Genomic DNA, 26,602 nt, shown 5'->3' with positions numbered 1-26,602 from the left:
TTATATACTAGTCTGGACAATTTAAATTCCAAGAAAGATATGCAAGCAAATTATTAAACAGTTTTATTCACCATTGAGAAGATAAAAATGTGATAAACCACTCATAATTGGTTTGTCTTATGTAGCTAATCCAATTTTCCCATTTCAGTGGGACATTCTCACAAGCCAACTCATGAAGTGTTGCAGACCAGCTTACTATGCAAATTATACTCAAGACAGATTCAGAGCAGTTATCAGTGATTTCTCATCAAAGGGGAAGATAATTTAAGAGGACATGCCCAGCAGTTTATCTTCAGTCTACTTCCATACACTATTTTAACTCATGATGTACATATGATGGAACTTAATATACTGAAATATTGCACATGACATCATGTTAAGCATGGCTGAAAGTCCATTAAAAGATACAAATTAAAATTCACAGTGGTATGGAAGTTAGAGACGACTCAAAAATCAACAAGATGAAATTCAAAAAGGAAGTACTTAAAGAGAAATCTAATGCAGAAACTACAAAGTGTAAAGCAATTGGTTGGACTGAAGTCATGAAGAAAATGATACAGAAATGTAACCAAAGACTGAAGAGCAGTCAGAATGGTGACCAGAAAGTAGGGTCATTCTGCAATATATTAATGTGACTGCTACATACCAAGTTCTGCTTATATCCTATGTTATACATAAAGTGGCCATGAGAAAAGCCTCAGCTCGGCAGGAGAAGAAAACTAAGTGAGAAAACAGGTATGTGATGCAGTGATATATAAGGGCAATGACCAATTCTTCACTGTGTTAAAATAGAGTAACTAGTTACTATTTTCATTTGCAGCAAAAATGTTGTGGGAGATAGAGAAAGTTAAGTTATAAGATAAGCTATCTTGGAAGTTGGTAACAAAAAGAGAATATGTCTTCTGTTGAAGTCAATTTAGAGTTTACTTAAAAGTCAATGTGACAGATCTTTGCCTCTTTAAATCTTGCCTTAGAGCAAGGGACTAGACTTTGCAGTGCCTCAGTTTGATATTTCTGTGATTCCTGAACATAATTCCATTTATTGCTGTGCTCATTCCACACTGCAATGAAACCATCTGGTCTTGGAAGACATTTCTTCTTAACACTTCTCTACTAGCACTTGACACACCCTGAAGTATGAAAATCCTTCAGCTGCTCCTCTCTACTTCCTTTAGAAATTTAACACATGTTAAATTTATATCAATGGTATTACTGTCCACACCAGTTTTGTGGACACATTAGCAGGTGCTGCCCTGCATTCCAACAATTTATTTCATCAGCTAATTCTCAGTTTACATCACTGCTCTTAAGTTTTATTTACTCTATTAATCTAAGAAACTGTTAACAGGAATTCTGCCATACTTGGGATTTCTTAAAGCAAAACAAGACATTACAAACTAATGTGTCTACTTTAGCTAGAAAAGGGTCATAAAGGTCAAAAACCAATACTGTATGACTTGTGTGCGGCCAAAGATAGCAAACATTTCTACAGTTGTGCATATTGAGTCAGGAATTCTGTAATCCATCACTTTACCAGAGATAAAACTGCTCAGAGGTTCTATCAATCATTAGAAGCTTAGCAAGTGAGTTTGGGGAAAGAATTTAGGCTTTCAATTTCTTCAATACTTTCATATAATCTCATTAAGATCTTACAATTTTATTCACATTTTCAGATGAGAAAAACAGATAATTAAAACTGTTGCAGTGTTCATACTTACCATCATTGTAGTCTTGTTGATGATATGAAATATGGTATCTTCTGGGATAAGTCCCCCCCTTTCCAAATTTCTCAAATATTGGGATATCATACTCTACTAGAAAATAAAAGGAATCATTTCAAAATTTAAAATGTGACAAAAGTATGTTAAATTAATCACTTTGGTAATACAAACTTAAAGTGGGTGAAGATATCAGAGGATATGAAGGGTTAAAGCATCAGAGCAAAAAGAGGTTTATAAAACAAAATCACACAACTCACAAGAACTGAAAGGACTTCAATCAAAGTCCCAAAGGATAAGAATTCAAGAGCCCAAGTGGTTTGTAACATCTTGCTTAAAAGAATGTTGGATGACTAAAGTATGCCTGATTACTCCAGTTTTAAAAATACTTTCTACAGGAGAAACTATTCCAAAGAATATAATTAAAAGTTGTATAAATATGAAAAAATGGTGAATGAGTCAACACAGCTTGAATTACTAAAACACATTCAATAGATCCTCTTTTAACTTTTAAAAGTTATTGAGGAGGAAAAGCATAAGATAAGTGAAAAAGTCCCTCATGCATAAATAACTGGTTAGAAGATAAGTACTTAAGAAGGGAGGAAACAGTCAGCAGTCCACAGGAATTTGGGCTAAAACTCATGCAGTTTAATTATCCATGAACTCTCTGTACAGAATGAGGAACAGTGAGGTGGCAGAATCACTTTGAGAAATAAACCAAACAGAATAATTATAGAAGGCCCTTAAGAGTCTACATGACTGGATATTAAAGTTGCAGATGAAATTCACTGTAAAGGTTTGTGGTAGAGACTTCCAAAAAAGCAGCAGCTGTACTCTTTGTATTAGTTGAGACAAAAATTAAATGCTGTAAGATACACTGAACAAAATTTGGTCTACTCCATTTCAAACATTTTAGTAAAACTGCAAAATATTCAGAAGTACAGAGATAATCAAAGATACAAAACTGCTTCTCCATAAGCAATGTAGGCCTCTATATACCAGAAAAGCAACAGCTCAAAGGGATTAAAGAGGTCCATAAAAAACAAATTAAAAGAATCCACTGGAGAAACAGTAACAGAAAACAAAACAAGCCTTAAAAAAAGACACAAAGCACATACTTCTTCATAAAACACAATAAATTGCACAACTTTCTGTTGCAACCTACAGCTGATGCTGAGAAAGTTTTTACAAATTGAAATAGGGACAAGAAAAATTTGTGGAAGGAAAAAAAAATCTATCAAATCAAGCAGAACATCTTGCATTTACAGAACCCTTGAGCAATACGTGACTAGGAATATATTCTGAGAGAGGAATACTACACACCCTTCTGTAGAAGCCCAGTACTGGTTGTGGCAGCAGGAAAGACTAGGCCAGATGGAGACATTTTTTCTGCTTCTGTTACACATCAAATCATGATAATAAATATTGAATATGGAATTAATGATTGCTATCTATCCCACTGTTAACATACCAGAATATGCATGGGAAAAAAACCCAACAAATCCCCATAAAAATATTGCAAGATGATCTTATTAGAAAAGTAACTGTAATGAACACAAATAAACTAGATTAGGTTTATACAAAAGGCAATGTAATTTTTGACATTTCCAACTCCTGGTACTTATCTCTGCCACCTATGCTTCTTACACACAGCTTTAGTTTTATTTTTATTTAAAAATGGTGCAATCTGTTAGGCATTCTAGAATTCTAAAAAGAAAAAAACTCACCACCACACATTTATCTGGATAAAGCTTCAAAATCAAAATAAAAGCCTCAATATATGTAATAGACTGAAGAAACACAAAACCCTTTTCATTTACTGATTTAATTATTGTTCAACAGCAAAGTTTTGTAGTGAGACATGACTGTGAGAAGACATTTCAGAGCACTTTCAAGGTTACCCACTGCACTTCACAGCCTGAACTCTGCACAGTAACTTGGATTTGAGCCAGAGTATTGTATGAAAAAAACCATTAGTGGTGAGATTAATTTATAAGCACAGCACACAGCCTTCCATCCTTTCACTGTGCAGTGCTTTCAATTACAAAAACTGTGAGCACTTCAAAGTGATTCTTATTTCACAGAAGAAAACAAAGGTTCCATGTACCGGTTTTGGCTGGGATAGAGTTAATTTTCTTCACAGTGGCTCTTATGGTGCTACATTTTGGATCTGTGGCCAAAACACTGTTGATAACATATTTTAGTTATTGCTGAAGCACATTTACACAGGATCAAGGAGCTTTCTGGCTTCACACGTTGCCCTACCAGCTGGTAGAGTGGGCTGGGAGGCACAAGAAGTTAGGAAGGAACACACCTGGGGCAGCTGGCCCCAACTGACTCAAGGGATATCCCAAACTATCTCAGGTTTTGCTCTGCAACAAAAGCTGGGAGAAAGACGGAGGAAGGAAGGACATTTGTAGTGATGGCATTTGTCTTCCCAGGTAACCACTAGGGAGTGATGAAGCCCTGCTTTCCTGGAAATGGTTGAACAATTGCCTGCTGATGGGAAGAGGTGAATGAATTCACTGTTTTGTTTTGCTTGTGTGTGCAGCTTTTCCTGTACTATTAAACTGGCTTTATTTTAACTCATGAGTTTTCTTACTTTTCCCCTTGGATTCTCGCCCCAGTCCCACACAGGGGAGTGAGCAAGCAGCTGTGTGGGGCTTAGCTGCCTACTGGGGTTAAACCACACCACCTCCAAATTAAAAAATTAACCACAGTTATACACCAACTTAGAGACAGATATTACAGCCCAATTTAACTAAGTGTTGCATGCCCCTATGCACTGCAACATTTGTTCTTTTTAAAAGCAGATAGCTATATTACACCCACTAGGAGTGGTGTCACATACAATAATCCGGAAGAAATGTGATTTTCTTGTATTTTCATGCTATCTTTCACTGTGTGCATTTGGTGTTGCTTTGCTTTCTTCTACCATATTGTTTGTAATACAAGACTTCACCAATGTAAACATCCCTTCTCAGTCCTATTATCTGCAAGGGGAGCAGTTCTGGGAAGCTAGTGTGCCTCCAGTGATTTTTGCCTACCTGAGAATTCCTGATGGTTATCTGGATAGCTCTGTGCTCTTGGCATCCGAGACTTGGGATAGTTGTCCCTGGAAGTGTAAAAATACACAGAATCTAAAAACTACTGTTAATCTAGACTTAAGCTTACTGTCCTCTTACTGATGAAAAGCCACTGCTATACAGGCTGCTGCACCAGTTTACAAAGGTGGAACTCAATTCTAAAACTCAATACTGGTAGGTAACCGTAACAACTGAGGATCAGTAACAATGGAAAAGCTTGCTTATTGAGCTTAATGTAGGTAAGAAAGCAACAGACTCTGTTAATGAGCAATGATATTAGTAAAAACACGAATTATCACAAGTATAGCCACAAAGGAACACTGTTATGTTTAACACCTTTATGGCTAAACACAAAGGTTTACAGACTGGCAAATCAGTTATACAGACTGCAAAAACTCTTGAGGAAATTTAACCAAAGAAATGTAGAACCTTTTAATGAGGAAAAACATTTCCTCTTCTCTCCAAGAAAGTTATAGGATTAAGAGAGTGATTTTATTGAGTTATAGAATGATGAACAATTTTTTGGTTCTTACATGATCACATTGTTTCTTACCTACAGTTGGTATGTAACTCCCAGCCACCAAAAGGAATGGATGGGATTGCCAGTCAGAGCAATCGATAACAGTTTATTTCCATAAACATACCAAAACAGTGTCCTCCTTTTTCTGGTAAGAATTTCTCTAATGGGTAACAGAAGCTAAATGGAGACACAAAACCTACATCTTTGTTGGAAATATTTAAATGGAAAAAAAAAAGGAAAACAAACTAAGTAGAGGTGACAAATTAAGTAAATAAAAACAACCAAAAGAAATTTTGAAGAAGAAATATGAGCTGCATTAAGTTTGCTTTGTTTCCCCTTCTTCCACTCACTCCTATCCCACAAAATCCCTAAATTTGGCAATTAGGTAAAATTTCTTTTCTATGGACCTACATTAAACACCACATATGTATAGCCTACCACACTGAAACCATAAAATACTTTTCCCATCTATTCTTGCTTGTGAAAGGTAGACTTACTAAATTCAAAACTGTATTTATTACACACAAATCTATTTGTGTCTTCAAACCACATATTCTCAAATGAGATAGTACTACTGAATAATACAGCTCTGATTAACTGCCACAGGCAGTGACCTCCAACTCTTCACCTTTCTACCAATTAAATAAAATATTTATTTAGTAGTTTTATTTCTTTCGCAGTTTGAAATAAACAAAGAGCAAATCTGCACATTAAACCCAAGGTTATTTGCCTGACCACCATAAACCAAACAGGAATATGTTCTGCTTGACTTGGCTGGTGGACAGGGACCCCCTAAAAACACAGGGGTCTCCTCAGAGGTCAATCCAAAAAGACTCCCCACAGCACACACTGCCTCTTGCTGACTGGTAGACTTTAATAAAGAAAAACAAGTTGAAAGTTTGCAACAGGAACAAAGGGAGAGGAACAGACAGCAATTGCAAAAGAAAGGATGGGATTGCCTGTTGAAGCCTATAAATGACTCTACCCTCCTTCTTGCATTGGGTACCCCCTGCTTTGGCATAGGAAAGCCTAATTCACATGGCAGTGCCTAAGAACTGTAAATTTTTTGGAGTGGCTCACTGCCAGGGAATATACACCACACATACGAAAGACTAGCAACATTTAGTAAAAGCTTCCAGTATATTTTTTTAGGACCTTAAATATAAATTTTTGTGGTTTAAATACCAGTTATTAAAAACAAAAATGCGCTACAGTATTTTCCATGTATTAGTAAGCAATTAAGTTTCAATAAGCTTTTATAAATATTCCAGAACTTAAAAAGGAATTTCTAGAAGAAGTACTGTCACTTGAAAGGAGTTGTATTTTACAACTGAGACATTATGCAATCCAATAAAGATAATTGATTAATTAATGTAAATAATTTTTACCCATCTAAGGGGCTGTCAAGGGAGGGACAGCTTCCTGAGCCAGAGTTTTCAGGACTGCTCAAAGACAATGGATCCAGCATCTAATAAATAACAAACAGAGGAAGATCAACAAGTTCAACAAGTTCTTTCTCAATTTTTTTCTAAATAGCTAAGGGTTTTGCTATAAAACAGCTAATAAGAAACAAATCTAAATCAGATAAGAACTGGTAAAAACAGCTTAAAATGACCTTCCTAAAAAGAAGTTTGTTTTGCTATATTGTATAATATCTATTATTTTCTATGAATTGGACATCAGTCTTTTGCTGTAAATTAAGCAGTTACCCCTCCAATTTTTATGGTCTGTGCTGCATCTTAAAGGTCCTGGGCACACACTTTGCCATACACCAATAAAGGACTTATGAAAGAAATAGTGTCCAGAAAGTGAGTTTGCACACTGCAAACTCAAACACTTACATGAACTCTGTATTGGGGAGGACAACATTTACCACAGGTTCAGCATTTTTATTCCTCTTGTCTCCTGCTGAACCATATTGATTATCTCTCTAACCCAATGCACTATGGCACTGGCAGCCCACAGGTTTTATCCAAGTCCTCATCTCTTACAGAAAGTGTAGGATCTGCTGTCAGAGTGCAAATAGCTGTGCTCAGGCAGGTCAACAGCAGATCAAAACTCTCTATTCCCAAATTCCCTTCTTGTCTTTGTTGGGCAGGCTGTGACAGATAAAGGCAGCATGGCCAACACTTGTCGAGGTGACATGGCAATGTAGGGGAGGGAGGCAAACAAAATTTGTGAGCCCACCACCCCAAACTGTCCCTTGAGGCTGCTTAGGCTGAACTAACCTGGCTTCTTATGAAAGTAAAATTCATTAATTTAAACCTGCTGACAGCTCATAAAGCAATGCATACACGACAGGTTATATATTTCTGGAATACTTAGGACTGAATGGACATCCCAGGCTTAAGGGATCATCTGTCTGTCTGACCAGCCAGTGACCAGAAATTACTTTTCCCAGGCCAAAAGTAACTATTTCACTGGAATGAATCCAGACCTGGGCTGGATCTGACCACATGGCTATGATAATGAATAGCCGTGGTCTGGAAAGCAGGAGATTCAGTCTCTATTCTCAGTTCAGTCATCAAAATTGTGCAACAAACTGCACTATCCCTTTGCCTTTATTTTATCATCTGTCTCTCATTTAGTCAGCTCATAAAAACCGTTGACTCTTGCCATTTGTAAATACACTGCCAATGTCAACAACAACTTGAACTGATTTGTGTATGCAGCATTATTTTTCTTTCCTCCTTGAAACATCTCTTTCTCCATTGCCAATTCCGTGAGCAGTTACATTCCCACTTCTTTTCCTGCTGTTTTGAAGGGCAATTTTTAATATTTATCGAGTAGAATTTTTATTTTTGCTAAGTGTGCTGATATCCTACACTAATGCAGGTGAGTTAGAAGAAAAAAATAACATACATTTGTGATCTTTACACACTAAAAAATGAATTTGAGAAGCCTTTCAGAGCTTTTTTATGCCAGGCCTACCACCATCCTCTTGCCTCTACCCCAACACAGTACCCACCACACAGAATCACAGAATATTCTGAGTTGGAAAGAACCCACATGGATCATTGAGTCCAACTCTCAAGTATCAACTGAGTCCAAATAATTCTGACAAATCCAAACTCTTTCTTAAAATCTCCTTCTAACTGCCTGGAAAAGTTGTAAAGCTGGTCTTGCTTACATATCATTCTCAGTAAAATAAAGGGGCTTGTGCTTTCTAATGTAGACATCTCTGCTGTTATTTGTATTTATCACTATCTCACTCAACTATTGTGGCAATTAAGAATATTATTGTCCTCCTTGTAACAGCATATTTAAAAAACCGAAGAGACAGGAAAAAACCCAACAAAGTTCTGCAAGATGAAACAGTACAATTTTGTCAACCTCATGCCACCAATAGAGGTATCATCAAATTTTTTGCTGCTCTTTCTAATAATTCTATATCCTTCTTGAACAGTATTTCATAAACAAACTTAACAAAACCTTAAATTTCAACAATCACAGACGTACCTGATCCATACTTTCTGGAATGAATTCACCCTCACTGTTGATACTGGTGAAGGACCCATTTCGAGCCACCTGATGCAGCTCATCTGGAATGTATCCTGGGGGAGGGGAACTCCTATCACGAGTATTAGAACCTTTGGAAAGAAAAAGGCCAGTCAGTCTCTGCACTAACCCAGAATTCAAAGGCTTTATTTAAGTGCCTCACAGGCACTGAGCCTGTCTGGATCACTTCTTGCTTTAGGAATCCCCCAAATGCCTGTGCAATACAAGACTTAAGTATAGCATTTAAAATTTACAATCCAGAAATTACAAAAAACTCTGGGACAGAGTTGCCGCAATGACATTAAAGGGAATTTTCATAATACATGAGTAGAAATATAATTTGCCCACACATCTAGCTGGGTAAATTCCTTCTTTTGAACAAAATCAAAATCCAAACTCTTCTACCCATGTAGCTTTCCAACTCTTGAGAAATTCAGTTTTCCTTTGTTGCATACTAAGTCTGTAAGAATATAAATACATATATTCATAACAAATGCTTAATAATTTAATTCAATTGTCTGGAAAATTATTCATTAAATTCTCTAGTTTCATAATTGAATTTGGAAGTTAACATCACCCAACTTTAAAACATCAATAAGCAAAAAGGTAGTATCAATCCCAAAATCAGTATCTTAAACAAATGCTCACAGAGTAAAAAAATATAGGGGTCCTAAACTGAGCAAGGAAACACATTGCCCTATAAGCAGATTTTCCAGTGGCGTGTTTTTGTATCAGAAAATAAAGGGGAGTACTAACATCAGCTTTTTAGGTTACTCTGAAATAATTCTACATACATTTATTTACTTTTAGGGTTTTTTGGATAATTTTCTGTATCATATACATTTAAAACACTATTGTCTCAGTATTCAAAATCCACTCCCCCAAATGCAAATTCTATAGAAGTCATTGATGAGTAGAAGATACAGTCTGTGTTCAGAGTAAAATTTTCATGAAGAGAATACTAAAAAAGACATTTTTACAATTAAAGCTACTGAAATGTGCAGCTTACCTATTACAGACAGTCGCCTTTTTCTGTCTGTCACACCAAACACTGTATTATCTAAATCTTCCAGTGAGGGCAAGGGTTCCACGCTATTTACACTGGGTGACTGAAAATGCATAAGTATTACAACCTGCAATTAGTACTTTACATTTCTGACAATGAAAATACTTCGTAAACTTTATCAGCTTTGTGCACTACATTCCAGCTTTTAAGCAGTCAAAAAAGCAGCTTGCCAATTTACATCACAATTCATCTATTTTAGTAGCTCATTTGTAGTCTTTAAAATTCATTTTCAATATGCACTAGTATACAAATCCTATGAATATCAATGCCATGATTTGTTAGGTAGTACCAAAATTTCTCACCATTTAGTCTATAGCTCACTAGTCTTTGCTACAACAAATATTGAACTTCCCACACATGACTCAAAGAATGGTTTCAAATAACTACCATTACTTAAATTCTGTATGCTTTTTTTGGATCATTCTACTAAGGCTCACTTTTCTACCACTGTAGGGTAGGCAAACAAAAAGGAACAAGATCTAGGAAAGAGTTAAAACGGAGTCAGTACAAAATGCTAATGGATGTTTAAAGTGAAATGAAGGAGCAATCAGTATTATATTCAATTGGAAAAATGCCATCTTCAAGAAAAGATACAAATTATACTTCATTGTGAAAACTGAGGAAAAAAAAATTAGCATGTCTACTCATACCTGTGTATTTCCATGTATTACAAGCAATATCTTGAGACTTTTCATATGTACACTACGGTCAAGTAGTTCAACAGCTTTGTCCAGGTCATCCTGTGTGGTTAATGGAATTACAAGCTACAAAAAAAAGAAGCAGGGGGAAAAAAAGTGTTTAACAGGACTCAAGAAAGAAATGAGGACTTCAAGTGCAGAAAACCAAACAGAATCTTTCCTTTCATAGCAAACAACTTGAAAATAAACCTTATTAAATGAGCCCTTAAGTAAGTATTAAAAAGTTTGGAGTTCAACCTGAACTCTTTCTTCAGATTCCTCTACTAAATGGAACAAGCCTTCACAAGAAGCAACAATTTTGACTATATAGAACATAAATATCCAAAACTTTCAGCAAAATGGCTACAATTGAGTCAATGCCTAAATTAACATAAGTCTGTAAGATAAACAGAAGTCCTATTTCACAGAAAATAAAGCAGATTTTTGTGTCTTAGATATTACAAATATACTTGTGTAAATTTGCATCACTAACAGAATTTCTTCAGTGAAAAACAGCATTTGTTAAGGAAAATGTGATTCATGTGCAACAACTCTAGTCCTCACTAGAATCTTACTTGGATCTAATTAACTAGAATTAACTTGGCATATATGTATCTTTAGAACAGAAAACTATGCTATTAACATGCAATTGAGATCTGAATTCTGTAACAACTAAAATTGGGCTCATATTTCAGCAGTGAAAATTATAGCTTCTGCTTGTAACAAAGGAAAAACAGAATACAGATTTTTAAATCTATTCTACTTGTAGAATAAATCTGTTCTACTATTTTGAATCTATTCTACTCAGTCAATGATGCTTAAATACAACACCAGTCAAAAGAAAGTACTTTTATACAAAAAGAGATGGGATTGAGGAGGAAGATCTTGATAAAATGAAGAGTATGCTTATTTGTTAAGTTGCACTTTTAATGCTAGTGATGCATTCTTACCATTGCATTTCTGAAAGGTGATGGGATGGTTTGTCAACTAATGCAGAAGGTAAGAAGCAGAAAACCTACTCAAATGCCTAAAAATCTACCAGGGGATGGAGCTGAGGCTAAAGCATTATGAGAGACCATTTCACCTGACCTTCCTAACCTCCAAAAACCTTCTGTTGGAATTCTTCATTTTGAGGATCAGTTTCACAGAAGTGCTTGGTAACGTAGCAAGTAACCAACAAACAGCAATCACTGGCATTTTCCTCTGCAAAGATGCAGAGTAGATACAGCAGTTATGTTGTGCTTAACCAAGCAGATAAACAAGCTTTCCCACACTTTGCTGACTCAAGGCAAAAGCCAGATGTAACCCCTAAGAATGGATTCCATATCTGTAAATATGTTTACTATTAATAATTCCATCCCTACTTCTAAAGGAAAGCCAGAAATAATATTGATCAGGTGTAAGTGGCTTGACAGTGCTGGTCCTGTTAACAAGAAATCTTTGGGGACCAGACACTTTAGAGGGACAACAGCTAAGCCTAGTTCTCCAATCTGCACATTATCTAAATGCAGCATTCTAGCAATTACCTAACAAGATTAATCCTTAAAGAAAATTATCTACAAGAAAGGACAAATGCCATTTCAAATTTACAAACATGACAAAGCTCAAAGAGGTGAAGTATTTCCCAAGGTCACACAACAGGACTGTGGCAGATCAGGAAGACAATTTATCCATATCTCAACAAGTCAGAGGCATCATTATGATATAACACTACTCATGAAACATTTCATGCATTTCTTGCCTATCTAATTTGGACAAGACTTACATGTTTGAGAAAACTCACATACACACATTAGAAATCTGGGGTTTTGTCACATTTGGTCACAGAAGTGGTTCTGACTTCGTAAACGAGCAAATTTCAGCCTTAAAATTATCAATGTCCAAGGCAAGAACTTAGAGTACACAGAATATTACCTCATTATTGCTGTAATGTAAATCCATAGTCTGTCCAAAAGCAACTTTAGCTTTAGCTGCAAGATCTTCAAGTTTAACAGGCCTTGGTAATTGCAGGATCCTGAAACACAATTTAAGTTATAAAGAATTTCTATCCATTCCACTGAAAATCTGGCAACTCATTACTTAAGAACTATCTCAGAACTAAATTTTCTACTAAAAAGACAGTAAGAGGCTATACTTTATTCCCTGTCCTCCATATTTTGAGACTTTCAAAGAAGAAAGAAAAGCAGTGAAAAATCTAAAAGGGATAATGATATACAGAACTAGATTTCACTGTAACTATTTTACTTGCTTAATGCTTTGCAAGCCTCCATTTCAGAGGGAAATTCTTAAAAACGTCTACATTTTTCCACTTTAGAAAACTAAGATAATGGAGTACCACAGGCTGACAAGCACAAGCAGCAGAAAGGAATTACCCCTGCAATCCGCATTTTTTGGAAATCCGAAAGACTATCTTACCTGAGGAAGGTAACTAAATGCCACCATGTTTACCATAATGAACTACACACTCAAACTGCCCAGTCCATCACTAACTGCGCTTCAAGTGTGCTCCTGCAAGAACGGTGCAGTTGTAGGTCAACAGCTTAGATTTTCTTTTAACTCAATGTCCCACCACACCAATTAGCCCCAACTGCCTCTAACTAACTTTTTACTTTAGAAAAACCATTTTATTTTTTGAGATACACCACCATTAAACAAAAAAAGAGCTTTTAATAGTGACTAAGCTATTAAGGTACATTCAATTCACATTCAAAAAAGAAAGAGCACTCAAATTCTATGAGGTGGAAAAGTTAGCGAAGGGTACATGTCCCTTTCATCAATAGATCAGTTAGTAGTAAAGTGGTTTGGGGGACAATTTTTCTCACTGAAATGAGGCTAGAAACCAGGCCAGTTCCAATTAAAAATTATTTTTTAAAAAAACAACCTTTAAAAATACCCTAAAAGACCAAACCCACCCCCCAAAAAACCAACTAATACCAATTCTCACTGTAGTTAAAAATCTGGGCAACAAGCCTGCAACTGTACCCATCACACTACATGCATCTTGGAACAAAGTGCTACATTCACCACTGAAAGCAAGTCTGGAATCACTTCTCTTTTTCACTTCCCTTTTTAAAAACTAGTGAGAAACCCATTGCATAACTTTTTTTTCCTGCATGATTTCTTTACTTAATCATTAGAGCTACATGCCCAGGCAAACAGAAGTATTATAACTCATGCTGAGCAACGAGCCTAGGCTGCCCAGTACCCCTGGGCAAGCAGGCTGAAGTCACTTGGGACAGTTCATAAGAGAGCTAGGCCCAAGAGCATAAAAACTTGGGAAAGGTATCTTTCCACACACTTACTTTATGCTTGTATTAATATTGAATTGGTTAACTTAGTCCACTGTGAAAGTGAAATATGATGAACTGCAAAATGCAGTGTGTGCAGACTGACAGCAAGTAAACATTTGTCTGTTTTAAATTCACGCTTCCTTTTACTTCACAAGAAGTTGTTAGGTAGATGAGACCTCAATTCTCAAAACCTTCAAAAATACTTATTCCCTCCAAATTTATTAGAGAACTCAACCATTACTGATGCACTTTTACATGTGATGTTCAGAGAAGTGATAGCAAGAAGTAAAGAATATTGGTATCTAGGGAACACTGGTTTTTACTGCTCCCTGTGAAGAGAGGGCACACACTATAATCAATGTGTGTTGCACTTCACACTAAGGGCTGCCCAGAACTACTGTAGGTTTTATTGAAGTTAATTTTACTTAAAGAATTTACTATTTTTCTTGAGAAATAGCATGCCCAGGATATTACTTCCTTCTTTCATAAGTATTTTCAAAGATCTTATTCTATAATAACTTCTCTCTAGGTAGAATGAAATTTGATACTTTCAGAAAGAGATAAAATGGCAGAATGAATCAGCAACAAACCAGTACTGCGTTATAGAATTATACATCAAATTTTGTAAAAGCTTTTGAGCAGCCACCAGAGAAGAGATTATATAGAGACAGATGTTTGTATACTTTAAGCATGTGTATCATCCATCTCTCATAAACAAAATGTAGATAAATTTTAACTGATTAAATGAAAATAATCTGAGTCTAATAAATTTTCCTTTTACGGTTGTAAAACTAGCACCCCTGAAATACAATCCAACCTCTTCCTCTGGGTATTACAGTAACAATAAACTATCATGCATTTATTACACACACAATGAAGCACAAAAATTTATTTTCTAGTCTGTTCAAACTTGAAATCTGTTTTAATGACTTAAGTAATTATTGAAAGCTACAAACATATATCTGAAGGGTAACCAAATGAGGAATACTACATTGGACATAGTTACAGTATGATATTTAGGTGTTTATGCATATTTGAAACCCACATTTTAAGCAGTTAATTCTCTTTAAGTTGTGGTCATAAAAATTAAGCTCAAACAAAAGAAACCCCTTAGAGATCTGAAACATTTCAAACTGTTAATTGGAAACTTTATGACAGGAGCACAACAAAATTCTATAAACAAAAAGACAAGGCTGTTTTTCCTTACCTTTTTTCACCTCGATGTTCAAATTTGACTCTAACATCATTCTGTAAGAAAAGAGAGAAGGGAACTACTTTTAGTTTGTTATTACCTCTTTTGATGAAGCCCATGAACTCCCATTCAATACTCCTACACTAGAACTAAATTCTTTATTAATTTTCTGTCCTTTTAATATATCAAGTATTTTAACAAGCTACTTCTGCTGAGGTGCATGATACAGGCTTAAAGAGTGAAAAACAAAAAATCGTTAAAAATAACTTGAAGTGCTAAAATACAAAAACTTATTCTGAAGCACGAGTGCTTCTGTAAATAAACATATTATTTTCTATCAATACATGTTAATATTATAACAGATTTCTGACTTCAAATTTAATGTGGAACTGGTTACCAAAGAATTCTCTGTCTTGAATAGGCAGATAGATTTAGCTACCAATAACATGTTTGTAAGTACACTTTGCAGCTGAGCATTCTAAGCCTAAGAAACATATCTTGTTTCATAAGCATTACCATAGAAACTCACACATGTAATTAAGCCAACAGTCATGCAATACATTTCCCAATAACCATCTCTGTATATATTTGCAGTTACATGGAAATAACATTGCTTTGCAAAACCATAATTTTAAGAATCAAATGGTATTAGCAACTGTTGCAGGAAAAACAATAATGCATTCAACCACAAAGTTTATCCAAGTAGCAGTGTTTCATCTTCCAAAAGAACTGATTTTCAAATTATCACTTTCAAAATCCACAAATTGAAGCAGTGGTAAACATTTTTTCTAATTTTCTAAACATGGATTATACTCAAATGATTTTCATTATATGTACATGTCACCACAAGGTCTGAAGTCACAGCTCAGATGTGAGTTTCATTTCATGACAGTAGCAAAGCACCACTGTGATACACACTGAACTCTCAACTTTTAAAGCACAGAATGAAAATTATGTAGACATTTAATTTTGACAGTTTAAGAGCCAAATATATCCAAATATTTTGATTTTTGTAAGGTTAAAATAAGCACAAACTTAAGTTTATTGGACTGTAAATTAAGGATCAAATCAAATAAACATAAATTTAACTCATTTGGGTAGAAGCCTACATCCTCTCCTAATCTCTCCATACAGTAGTCCAAATCTATCAACTAAGTATTTACTACTTTTCTATTTGTGTTCAGTACCTAAAGAAAAAAACACACAGCTGGAAAGAACTCTTATTTCCAGCACATGAACAAGAAATTGAGGCTAAAGATGCAGTGAAAGAGTTTAAGCATATTTCTGCTGCTGTACTGACCTTCTTTGGTATCATATAGGTGACAATTGGGTAATCTACTAAACCTATAAAATTATTCCTTGGTATTTTAACATAACATAGTTCCAATATAATAATAATTGCAAATATAAAAATTGCTTTACATATCGTGTAAATACCTCTATAATCTTCAATTTGTTTATTCATGATCTGCTCTGAAATGCCACCATTTCATTTTGCTGCTAATGTAAGAATATGAACAAAGAAAATGGCAGCACACGTGGGAGACTAATAGCTCATTCTGGTTTGCTCACTGGTCTGGCAAGAAAAATAATTACAGAAGTCACAGCAGGACATTCCATGTTCAGTACATTAGCAAGGATATTGAGGATTACCTGTTTTTTAGGTGAAGATGACTTTGGTTTTCCTGCTTCTTGCTGGGGCAATACAGGACGACTGGCCTTATGAAGCACAGCCAAATCCTGCATGATTGAATTCAAAGCTTGCTGCTCATCTGCTCAGAGAAAAAGACCAGACAAGTGTAAGAGACTCACTTTTAAAGGGCATTACTGTCTCATCTCACAGTTAGGCAGGCATTAGTCTAAAATCTAAGAGTCTACATTACACTTCAATACATAATTCCCAATTAAAAAAAAATCATTGCCACATTGTAAACATTTTTATTTTATTTATCATTAACAGTGCTTAAGGAAGTAAACAGCTTAATCAGTAACCCAAATTCAATAACAGGTTTAAAAAACCTGAAGTTATAATAAATATTGAACTTTACATAACTGCAGACTGTATTAATGAGAGAAAGGGAATGCAGGGGAAAGCCTTGTCTACTTTGATTCAAACAATATCCATAGAGGAGATGTTTACTAGAGATCATACTTCCCACTCCTTTCCATAAAATTAAGAATAAAAAGCAAGTTCTTTTGAACTATTTCTTCTCTGCCCTGAGCAGGTATGATCATGCCCATGAGAGGCATACACAAACTCCCACATGAACACCTCAACTGCCTGTGCATCTGCTGATAGCCCACAGAGCATTATAAAAATGCAAAACAAAAACCCCACCACAACAAAAAAACAATAAACAAACCCAAAATAAAACAGCACAGAACTTTTCCAGGACTGAAAATACAGAGGACTTGAGGGCTTAAAGAAAGAATTCACCAGGAGAATCAGAAGCATTGAACTCAGGGGACAATTTAGGGGCAGGAATGCTACATAACTTATGTTTCAAGTTGACAAGAAATCCTAAATCCTGACAGTCTCCTGCGGCTGTGAGGTCCTGACATCATGACAGACAAGATTTGCCCAAGAACTGGGATGCTCCTTCAGACAGGAAAGCGCTTAGGAGCTCAAAAGCCATCATTAAGAGTATTTTATTTCTAATATTCTGCATTAATTCCTTGCCATAGCAATAGTACTACACTCAGCATGTATCTAGAACACTAGATAGCAAAATTTATCTCCAGATGCGTTGACTGTGTGGGTTCATGCTCCTTCACACTGGATATGCTTGTTGAATTCATTGCTAAGTTCTGTGATTTACAAAGAACTGTATCTCTCAAACTTGGACCTGAGAAAAGCTCATCATTAAAAGCAGCAAGCAAGCATCCCATGTATTCAGCAACAAAGAGAATTCCTTCACATCTACTAAAATATAACCAAATATATTTATCTTGTAATGAAATTGTGGGATTTAAGTGTTCTCATTTAATAGATTCCTTATAGCACAGAAAGCTGGTCTGAAAACGAGTAACTTTGATCACTCATGCTGTCATTATTCATAACTCTACTAAGATATGCAAATCTATTAAAGCAAGTTTTACCAGCAATATTTAATAGCAGAATTAAAGGCATTCTTGCAGCTCAGTTATTAATTTCTCACACAAAAATGCACTTCAAAATCTGCCACAATTAAAACAGTTGAACTATTTTATTGTGTTATGGCTTATTCTAGTGCTCAGCAATGCAAAAAATAAAATAATGCTTTTGCAGTTGGTTGGAATTTCCAGTGGTTACTAGATTGCATATTTTATACAAAACCACAGTAGGGTGGCAAAGCATCTAAAGTTACTAAATATCCAATATGACTCAACAATCATTTCTCTCACACAAAAACGTCAAAGAATATCAGAAATCTGAAGAGTGCTGTATTCCTAGACTGAGCAACTTGATTATTAAGCATAAGGTTAGAAATTGATTATTAAGCATAAGGTTAGAAAAAATTGGCAAAACATTAAAAGATAAACAAAAGCAATACAAAAATGCGTGTGGTGTGGTTGGTTGGTTCTCTGGGATTTTTTGGAGAGGGAGCACCAAGAAATTATTACAATAACAACAAGGTCAACTCACTAAAAACACAGACCTTGAAAAATTGACATACCATTTAAAGTAATACAAATGTACCACATAACTAGAACAAGTCCAACCATCTGCACAGAAGTGGCTTTGCACTGTAATGACACAAGGCAATGAGATAAAATCTTACATGCAGATTTTGTTTTGAGTTTGATTCTTTCTAATACCCATTACCACTTAGAGCACAGTGAGTATTGCTCAGTACCCTAATACCACGAATCTCAATTTCCTAAACTTGAATCTGTAAGTTATTATGTAATGAGGGAAAAGCACTACTTTATAAGGAAGGGGAAACAAACAAACAAACAAACACAAACCTCAAAAGGAGTATTTTCAATACTAGTGAAGCTGCTGAACACTGCCTTTCATATATAGATGGTATATTGTGTTAAATACCCAAAGCACATTTCCCAGGAATTGTAGTAAATTTTTATGTAAGTTACACAGAAGACTTACCCATTATGGCAGTGAGTCTGAAAACTCAAACTTCAGGGAAATGGTTGCTTCATTAGCATTATTTTATCTCCTAAAACACAAAACCAAAAACCCTACAATTATGAAAGTTGTCAAAGCCATGTAAACCAGTCAACTTTTCATTGTTTGTGGGCAGTTTTTCTAAGATTTTACATAGCAAACACACATATAAACTACAAATAAGCTTGCATAAGACACAAATATGATGTGTGGAGAAAACAGATATTGCCCCCAAAGCCTCACAAGTCTCTGAGTAACTTGTATAATCTCTGAAGACAACAAGCCTGAACTAAGTATTTGTCTAGACAAAACCAGATTTTAATCTCTACCTACACCCCCAAATTATGATCAGTAGCTTAATAGAAACACTCTACTACATGGGCTACCCACAACTCCAGATTATTAAGAACCAATTCTTTTTCTACAGATCTCTGTACCTGGCGTTCAAAGTTCTGTGTTCAGAAGTACATACATATAGTCCATAACTATAAATACACATGAAACTCACAGCACAAACCAAGAGTCATCAATACCTACTGATTACATAAACCAGACAACTTCTGCCTTTTACCTATATATGAGTCACCTACTACCATCTATTACAAGCTCCATAATAACCAAGAAGAGCTTCAGCTTCCAAGGAAGACCCAGAACTCCTACTACATAATCAGAAATCAGTTCAGCTCAAGAACACACAAAAAAGCACATGAAAACTAAAAGAAAGCTGAAAATATAATTGATGTGTATTCTGAGTTACAAACTCCCAAGTCTACAGACAGCCTCACAACAGTACCTGAAAGAGTTTCCAAGTGTTGGAAAGAAACTCCCATCTAATGTTTTGTAAAGAATTAAAACCTGTAAGAGTGTGAAAAGTAAACCTGGCCTGGGCTGCCTCAAGGCACAACCCCAATTTTTACTACTAATGGCATCAGCTTCCTCATGCCACCACAGCAGGAGACAGAAAAATAATTCTCAAAAAAACTCACCCAAAATAAAACAAACAAACAAACAAAACAAAACAAAACAACACAACAACAAAAAAAGGTTCTGCGTGTTCTGCAACAGAAAAGGAAACCCATGAAGACAAAAGAGCAGGGGATTTGTACTGATCCTCAGAGAGGAAAATGGTCTGAATTTTCACTTATTTGCTGAATGATAATGGCCAATTATCACTCAAAATAAGGATTGCGTCTTTGAACCTTGCTCTCACACAAGATGCCAGAAGATCTGATTTACTTATTGAACTGGGATTATCTTTATGGCCTTAAATATGAGAATTAACATTTCTTCCCCGTGAGCAATTCTCTGCATCTTTTGCATCCCTGAGAGTCCAAAAAGGCAGAACATATATTAAATAATTTCCTATGCCATCAGCAGTTGTCTTGGAGAATCTTCCAAAAAATTATTCATTAATGTGCTTATAAAACATCTTTTTAATTTTGCATTTGATCCAACTGTCTTAAAATGAGAGCTAACGTCATTTTCATAAAATGTCTGTTTTAATTAGCTGTCTTAATACATTAAAAATAACAATTTATTTCATGAGTTTGGATGAAGTACTTCTGTAATATTTCTTAGTAAGCATTTCAAAAAAATACAATAGTTCTGTGAGGCATTTTAAATCTACCACACCTGAAGAAAACAAAATCAATTTATAGCTCCAAACAAAACCACTCCAGATGTTCTTCCTCAACCTAGATGAGCAAAACGCCCAAACTTGGAAGCTGAAGATATTTGAGCTTAAGGGCTCACACAGGGCTGAAGAAAAAAACATTTCCTCCAGAGTCCTCCAGCTACAACTCATTCTTCAGTATTAATCTGTGACATGTCTCACTAGAATAAAAGTTAGTAAGTAAACATCCATTTATTTTCCCTTCCACTTCCTTCCTACTCCTTAAGAGAAAAAAATTCCAACTTAAGAAAATTAAATTTCTCTGAATAACTTATGTTTCTTAGTTTATGACTCCTTTTAACCAAAACTCTCCATTCAAATATTAAGTATAAGCAGTCACCTTAATAGCCTTTGTGTTAGCATTTAATGTTACTTTAAAAATAAGCTAACAACATTAAAATTTCAATTAAAAACGTGACTCAGACCCAATTTCGTTAAGATCTTTATGAATCTACCTTGAAATGAAAAAATGCTTCTGTTTTTAACTGATCATTTTCACAATGGGTTCTAACAACAGGGTGGTTGTGGGGAGCGAGCAAAAATAAAATAACAAAAATCAACATTTTTCAAATAAGTATATATAAATTCAGCAGAAAGGTAAAAAAGCATACCCTAATCCCTGGTTGCAAAGCAGCATTAGTATAGCACACATACAAGAGTAGATTACAATCCAAGACAAAAAAAAAAAAAAGGAAGTGAAGCAAAAAATTGAAACTCAGAGAAAGACTCAGGAGAAGCAAAGGCTACATACACAAAGAGCAGAGGCAAAGGTAGAATAAAATTAAGTCAAGGTCTTGCAGAGAGACACAAGCAGCCTAAATTTGAATGTAATTAAAGAAAGGACGACAGAGTGAATTTCAAAAAGGTGTTTGCTACACTCTTATCATATCATCAAAGAAGAATATCCTAGCAACAGCATTTTGGATATAAGGGTGGAGAGATGCTGATTCGTATTCATGATTCACTTCCCGCCAGCCACCTTCCAGAGTGTGGAAGTCTTTCAGAATCTGAGAAAGCTAAAAACAATTTCCAAGAATCACCTGGATATTTTCTTTCCTTGGTGGCTTTGTCAATGCAAATGAAACAAAGCCTGAGGACAAGTAAGCCATGCAGACACTCTGAGCTAATTGCCCATTCTCACACACTTCTATAATAAACACAGCACGGTGCCTCTCAGTTTCTAAATCAAGAGCACAAAAATCCCAGTGAAGCAAGCAATCTAGCTTAGCCTGATTTAGTAAGGAATTCAGACTTACACAGAACACTTTACCTATATAGAAAGCGGTTTTACACTTTCAGAGTCCAAACCTGTTGCAATAGTGGGGCAAGAATCTCAAGGATATCAATTCCCTCCACCAAATTTTCACTAAAATAAATGAATGAGAGGATAAATGGTTTCCAACCCTCACATCAAAGCAAAATGACATCATGTGAACTCAAAATAAGAAATTCACTGTAATTAGTTCGATTACAGGTAAGGATTAAAACAGAATTACACTGTATTAGACATGAGCAAGTTAAACAAAGACAACACAAAAACAGTATCTGCTTGCACGGCTATTCAGAGACACATTTGTCTATAATAACGAAGCAAAAAGAGCCAAGTAAAAATGAAGACTGAGCATTCACAGGTGATTTTTTTAGATTGTAGAATGGACAATCAGAATATAAGGTAGGACTATAACATTTTATTTCATAGCAAGAAAAATGAGCCAGATAAAATGGTTTTACTCTAAAAATGTTATTCTTTAACAATGAAATGTTCGGACTCACACAACCAACCTCCTATAAATCACAGCAAGCAAGGCTGAAAAAACCCTCAGGTGATCACCTCATCAAATATACCTACTTAACCTTTAACCAAAATAATGTGCAGCACTGCTTGTTAAGGTTTCTATTAAAAAAAAAAAATAAACACACTATCTGTGAACAAGACAAAGATTAATACCTAAATCTGAACTTCTGTAGCATTCTTCATAACTCAAAGCAACTGTTGGCATAAATGACAATAATGACACTACACAGTGTGACAAGCATAGAAGTCAGTATTGTTATAAGACATTAGAAGATACCTAAAAGAAGGTAACTCCATAGAATAAAACATAAAGAAGAGGATTGTATATGGACATACACACAAATGAACACTGCACAAAAAGCCATCCTTTTCAAAGATTATGAAAGCAGCAGCAGTAGCACAAAATCACCAAAGACAGAAAAAAAGAGAACTGAAGAACGGTAATGAGAAGAAGCCTAACAGTAACACATCAGATGTGAGATCAGCTTTAGAAAAACTTGGATCTTGAACATATTGTAACAATACATAAAAAAGGTATTCATAGGGAAAGCAGAAAACGGAGAAAAAGATTAAACTAATTCAAATAAAAAGCCAACGATACATTGCTAAATTAAGGCAACATTTGGAAAACAAAACAAAAAATAGGACTCAGTGGGTCAAATGTGGAACATTACAAATTTTGCTTAACTGGGTGAGTTAAATAAAAGAAATATTATTCCTGTCACAGAACTATGGGAGCTTTTAAAGTTAAAATGCACTGCAAGAGAATGAATGGATAAATGGTTCTTAGGAAACATCTGTTGAAATGTTTGATTCCAGCCTGCTTTGCACACCTTGAGGGATCTTTAGGTATGAAAGAAGGAATCCTGTCTATCAACAGCACACCAGTATGGGCAGGAGCCACAGAGCAACAATATTCTCCTCAGTTCCTACTCTCTCCTATGCCCTCTTCTGTTCTGAAGCACTTTATTCCCCCCTTAATTTATCCTAATTGTGAGGTTAACTGCATTGGACAGGACACACTGAGGGTGTCTACCCAGCTGTGCTGTGCTAGGAGACTGGCAAAACAGCAGCCCTGCCAGCTGACACCTCAGAGCAAGCAGGACAATCTAGAGCAGCATCTCCCACAACCAGGGAAGTAACTAAGGAATGATTGAGTCCTGTCCTGGACTCAAGTAGCATCAGACAGAAGCAGTATTCCCCTCTATTTTTACCTTTTTACAGAATCACAGAATCATTAAGCTTGATAAAGACCTTCAAGAGCATCAAATCCACCACATCCAAAATCCACCAAATCCACCAAGAGCATAAACACCACCACATTAACTAAACAAGAGCACTAAGTGCCACGTCCAGCCACTTCTTGGACACTTCCAGAGATGGTGACTCTCCCACTTCACCAGGCAGTCCATTCCAGCACTTGACAACCCTTTTGGTGAAGAAATTCTCTCTGAGGTCCAACCTGAACCTCCCTGGGGAACAGCCTGAGGCCATTTCCTCTTGTCCTACTGCTAATTGCCTTGGAGTAGAGCTGACTCCCACCTTGCCACACACAGCACCTCACTTCATGGTTTTCCATAGTTACCATCACTCAACAATTCTGTCCTGAACAGCTGAGCTAAACCCTTCTACCACTAGAATCACTGACAGGAGAATCATAAGCACATCAAATACAAATTCACAGAAAGAACATTTCTGGCATATTTCCTGCAAAAGTACTTGGATTTATTTTAAAAAGTATTTTAAGTCTTGTTCTGATTGTATGTAGCTTAGTTGATATACATCCAAACTTTGCCCTGACTTTTGTCACTCTCTTAATTAAACCAGTCAGTACCCCAAGCTATTTTAACCTGTTGTACAGAGACCAAACAACCTTTAACAGTACCAAGAGTCAGCAACCTCTATGAGCATGGTGGGCTTCATAAAATAATAGCAATCAACTCAATTAAAGTTAACACTTTATAAAAGTTACTATAAATATTAAGGGGTAAAAAAACCCTTAGATGTGTGTACTGCATTTACATAGTGAAATAGCAAGTGATAAAAACCAGAAAGAAATAGCCAGCATCCATTTTTTCCAGTTTTGAAAAAAAAAATCAAGAGGTTCAAACCACAGCACAGTTTACTGAAATAGAAATTTCATTACCAATAAGAACAAAGAGATAAAATGCAGTATGTAATATGTTTCAAATCAAATATTTAAAACTCATGATCCAGGGCTTTTTTAGGAGTCTAAGATTCTTCACAAAAGCAATGGTTTTGTTTTCTGGATCATTTTTGCAAATATTTGTAAATACCTGGAAAACAGAAGATTCTAGATTGTAAATTCTGGATTGTAAATATTGTATAAATAACTAAGAATCAGAAAGGAAAGGGTCCAAAAGCTGCCAATTATTCTTATTACAGCAAATGATAATAGAATACTGCAACACTTAGCTTGGTTTCTACCACAGTAATAAATGCAAAACACAGGAAAGGCTTTGATTTCAAGGTTTATTATTACTGCCAAGCAAAATATGTCTTCTTGAAATAATTACAGATTAGTTAACAGAACTAGCTGCAACAGTCAACCTACTTAAGTTTTTTCAATATATTTGGCCAAATATCACATGATATTCTAGTTATTTGCATTAAAATCTCAATTAACTAACAGGAAACCCAGTTGATGAACTAAAATAAAAGAAATCCACATTCTTATTTAGCAGAAAACACCAATTAACATGATTCTCACTGCAGGCCAACAATGATCAGGCAGGTACAACAAGACAGACAAGTTATGGCTTAAGGAAATTACCTCAATCATATCTGAAAACAGCTGCAGTCCAGCAAAATGTATTTAAATACCATTAAGTGTTTTAAATACATATAATACTTTACTGTGGTTACTCTCTATTTATTATTAATTAAAAATAATACTAAACATTTTAAAAATGAAATGAATGGCATTCATGGTAGTAAAACTGACAGGACTGCTTTCTGAACTTTGGTACTCCCTGCAACCAGGAGGGCACCACCCACAATTAGAAGCTGTATTTCACGCAAGTCTAAATATTTACTCAGTGATGTTTTCGCATTGAATGCTTTTTAACATAAAGACAATCATTTAGGAAACTGGAAAAAAAGTTGCAGCCACAAGATTGCGGCAGTCTCAGCAAGATACGATTGAGAAGAATTATTAAATCACAATGTGTAATTATCTAACATAGGTGCAACACACATTCCAGAGGCATACTGAAATCCTTGTGTGTATAAAAATACAGTGCATGCAGAAGCCATCTTGCTTCTGTACACAACCTACAGGCACAGTGCTCTGTGCAGGCGGCAGTGTGGTATGGCTGAAGCATCAGAATTTTTGTGGCTGGTACAGAGGTATCAGGTATCTCTACAATGGGCAAACTTGTGATTTCTTACACTGAAGACTTTTAAAATCTTCCTGGCAAGCAAAAAAATGTGAACTTATGTCTCACTGAGCCCACAGGAGCACACAGACTTACCTCATCTATACAGCTACAGACACGATTTGGTTTTTACATTATGAAAATAATGGTTACTAGCTGTACTCCTTCCAGAGTTCAGTTTAATACAGACAAACAACAAAGTAACAAAAATCCCCAAACCAATAAAACAGACCAGAATTGCATGAAAAGCAGTATCTATGGACGGTGCCCTCCCATTTCCAGGAAGAACAAAACCTCAAAATCAGGGCTGTCAGTTCTAGCACCTTAAATAGAGCTCTCAAATTACCTTGGGAACTAGATTTCAGGATTAACTGAAGGATTCAACGCTCCCAGTGACAACAACAAAATTTCATTCCGATTAAATCTTCAGTTCCTGCTGTTCTATAAACTGTTATTTGATAGAGTCATGTAGCGTTTATCAGCTTGATGAACTATGATCTTGACTTGAAAAACTTACAATGTGCTGGAAGGTTTGAGAATGTAAGGACAGAGTTTTTAAAGACTGTTCTCATAAAAATGCAAAGG

General features: G+C 35.5%; 2 protein-coding genes across 5 annotated transcripts in view; both read right to left on the bottom strand.

The window, feature by feature from the left end:
- ERCC3 (ERCC excision repair 3, TFIIH core complex helicase subunit) overlaps positions 1 to 26,602 on the bottom strand; it is a 387,208-nt gene that overhangs the window by 34,537 nt on the left and 326,069 nt on the right. The window lies entirely within an intron of this gene.
- Positions 1 to 26,602, bottom strand: part of MAP3K2 (mitogen-activated protein kinase kinase kinase 2) — a 51,744-nt gene that overhangs the window by 14,702 nt on the left and 10,440 nt on the right. The window contains exons 2-11 of one of the 3 annotated variants that reach the window (XM_063400796.1): positions 19,135 to 19,204; positions 16,701 to 16,819; positions 15,063 to 15,103; positions 12,480 to 12,579; positions 10,539 to 10,652; positions 9,832 to 9,931; positions 8,784 to 8,914; positions 6,713 to 6,792; positions 4,766 to 4,833; positions 1,719 to 1,814 (exon numbers count right to left, since the gene is read on the bottom strand). In XM_063400796.1, coding sequence (XP_063256866.1) covers positions 1,719 to 1,814; positions 4,766 to 4,833; positions 6,713 to 6,792; positions 8,784 to 8,914; positions 9,832 to 9,931; positions 10,539 to 10,652; positions 12,480 to 12,579; positions 15,063 to 15,103; positions 16,701 to 16,819; positions 19,135 to 19,138 — 853 coding nt within the window. In that variant the 5' untranslated portion in view covers positions 19,139 to 19,204. Of the gene's footprint in view, positions 1 to 1,718; positions 1,815 to 4,765; positions 4,834 to 6,712; positions 6,793 to 8,783; positions 8,915 to 9,831; positions 9,932 to 10,538; positions 10,653 to 12,479; positions 12,580 to 12,980; positions 13,074 to 15,062; positions 15,104 to 16,700; positions 16,820 to 19,134; positions 19,205 to 26,602 lie in introns of those variants that run through there. The other 2 variants (XM_063400797.1, XM_063400798.1) reach the window with 2 other exon arrangements.

Source organism: Prinia subflava, chromosome 6, assembly GCF_021018805.1.
Source record: "Prinia subflava isolate CZ2003 ecotype Zambia chromosome 6, Cam_Psub_1.2, whole genome shotgun sequence".
NCBI classification, from domain to species: Eukaryota; Metazoa; Chordata; class Aves; order Passeriformes; family Cisticolidae; genus Prinia; species Prinia subflava.
This window is presented reverse-complemented; position numbering and strand designations above follow the sequence as displayed.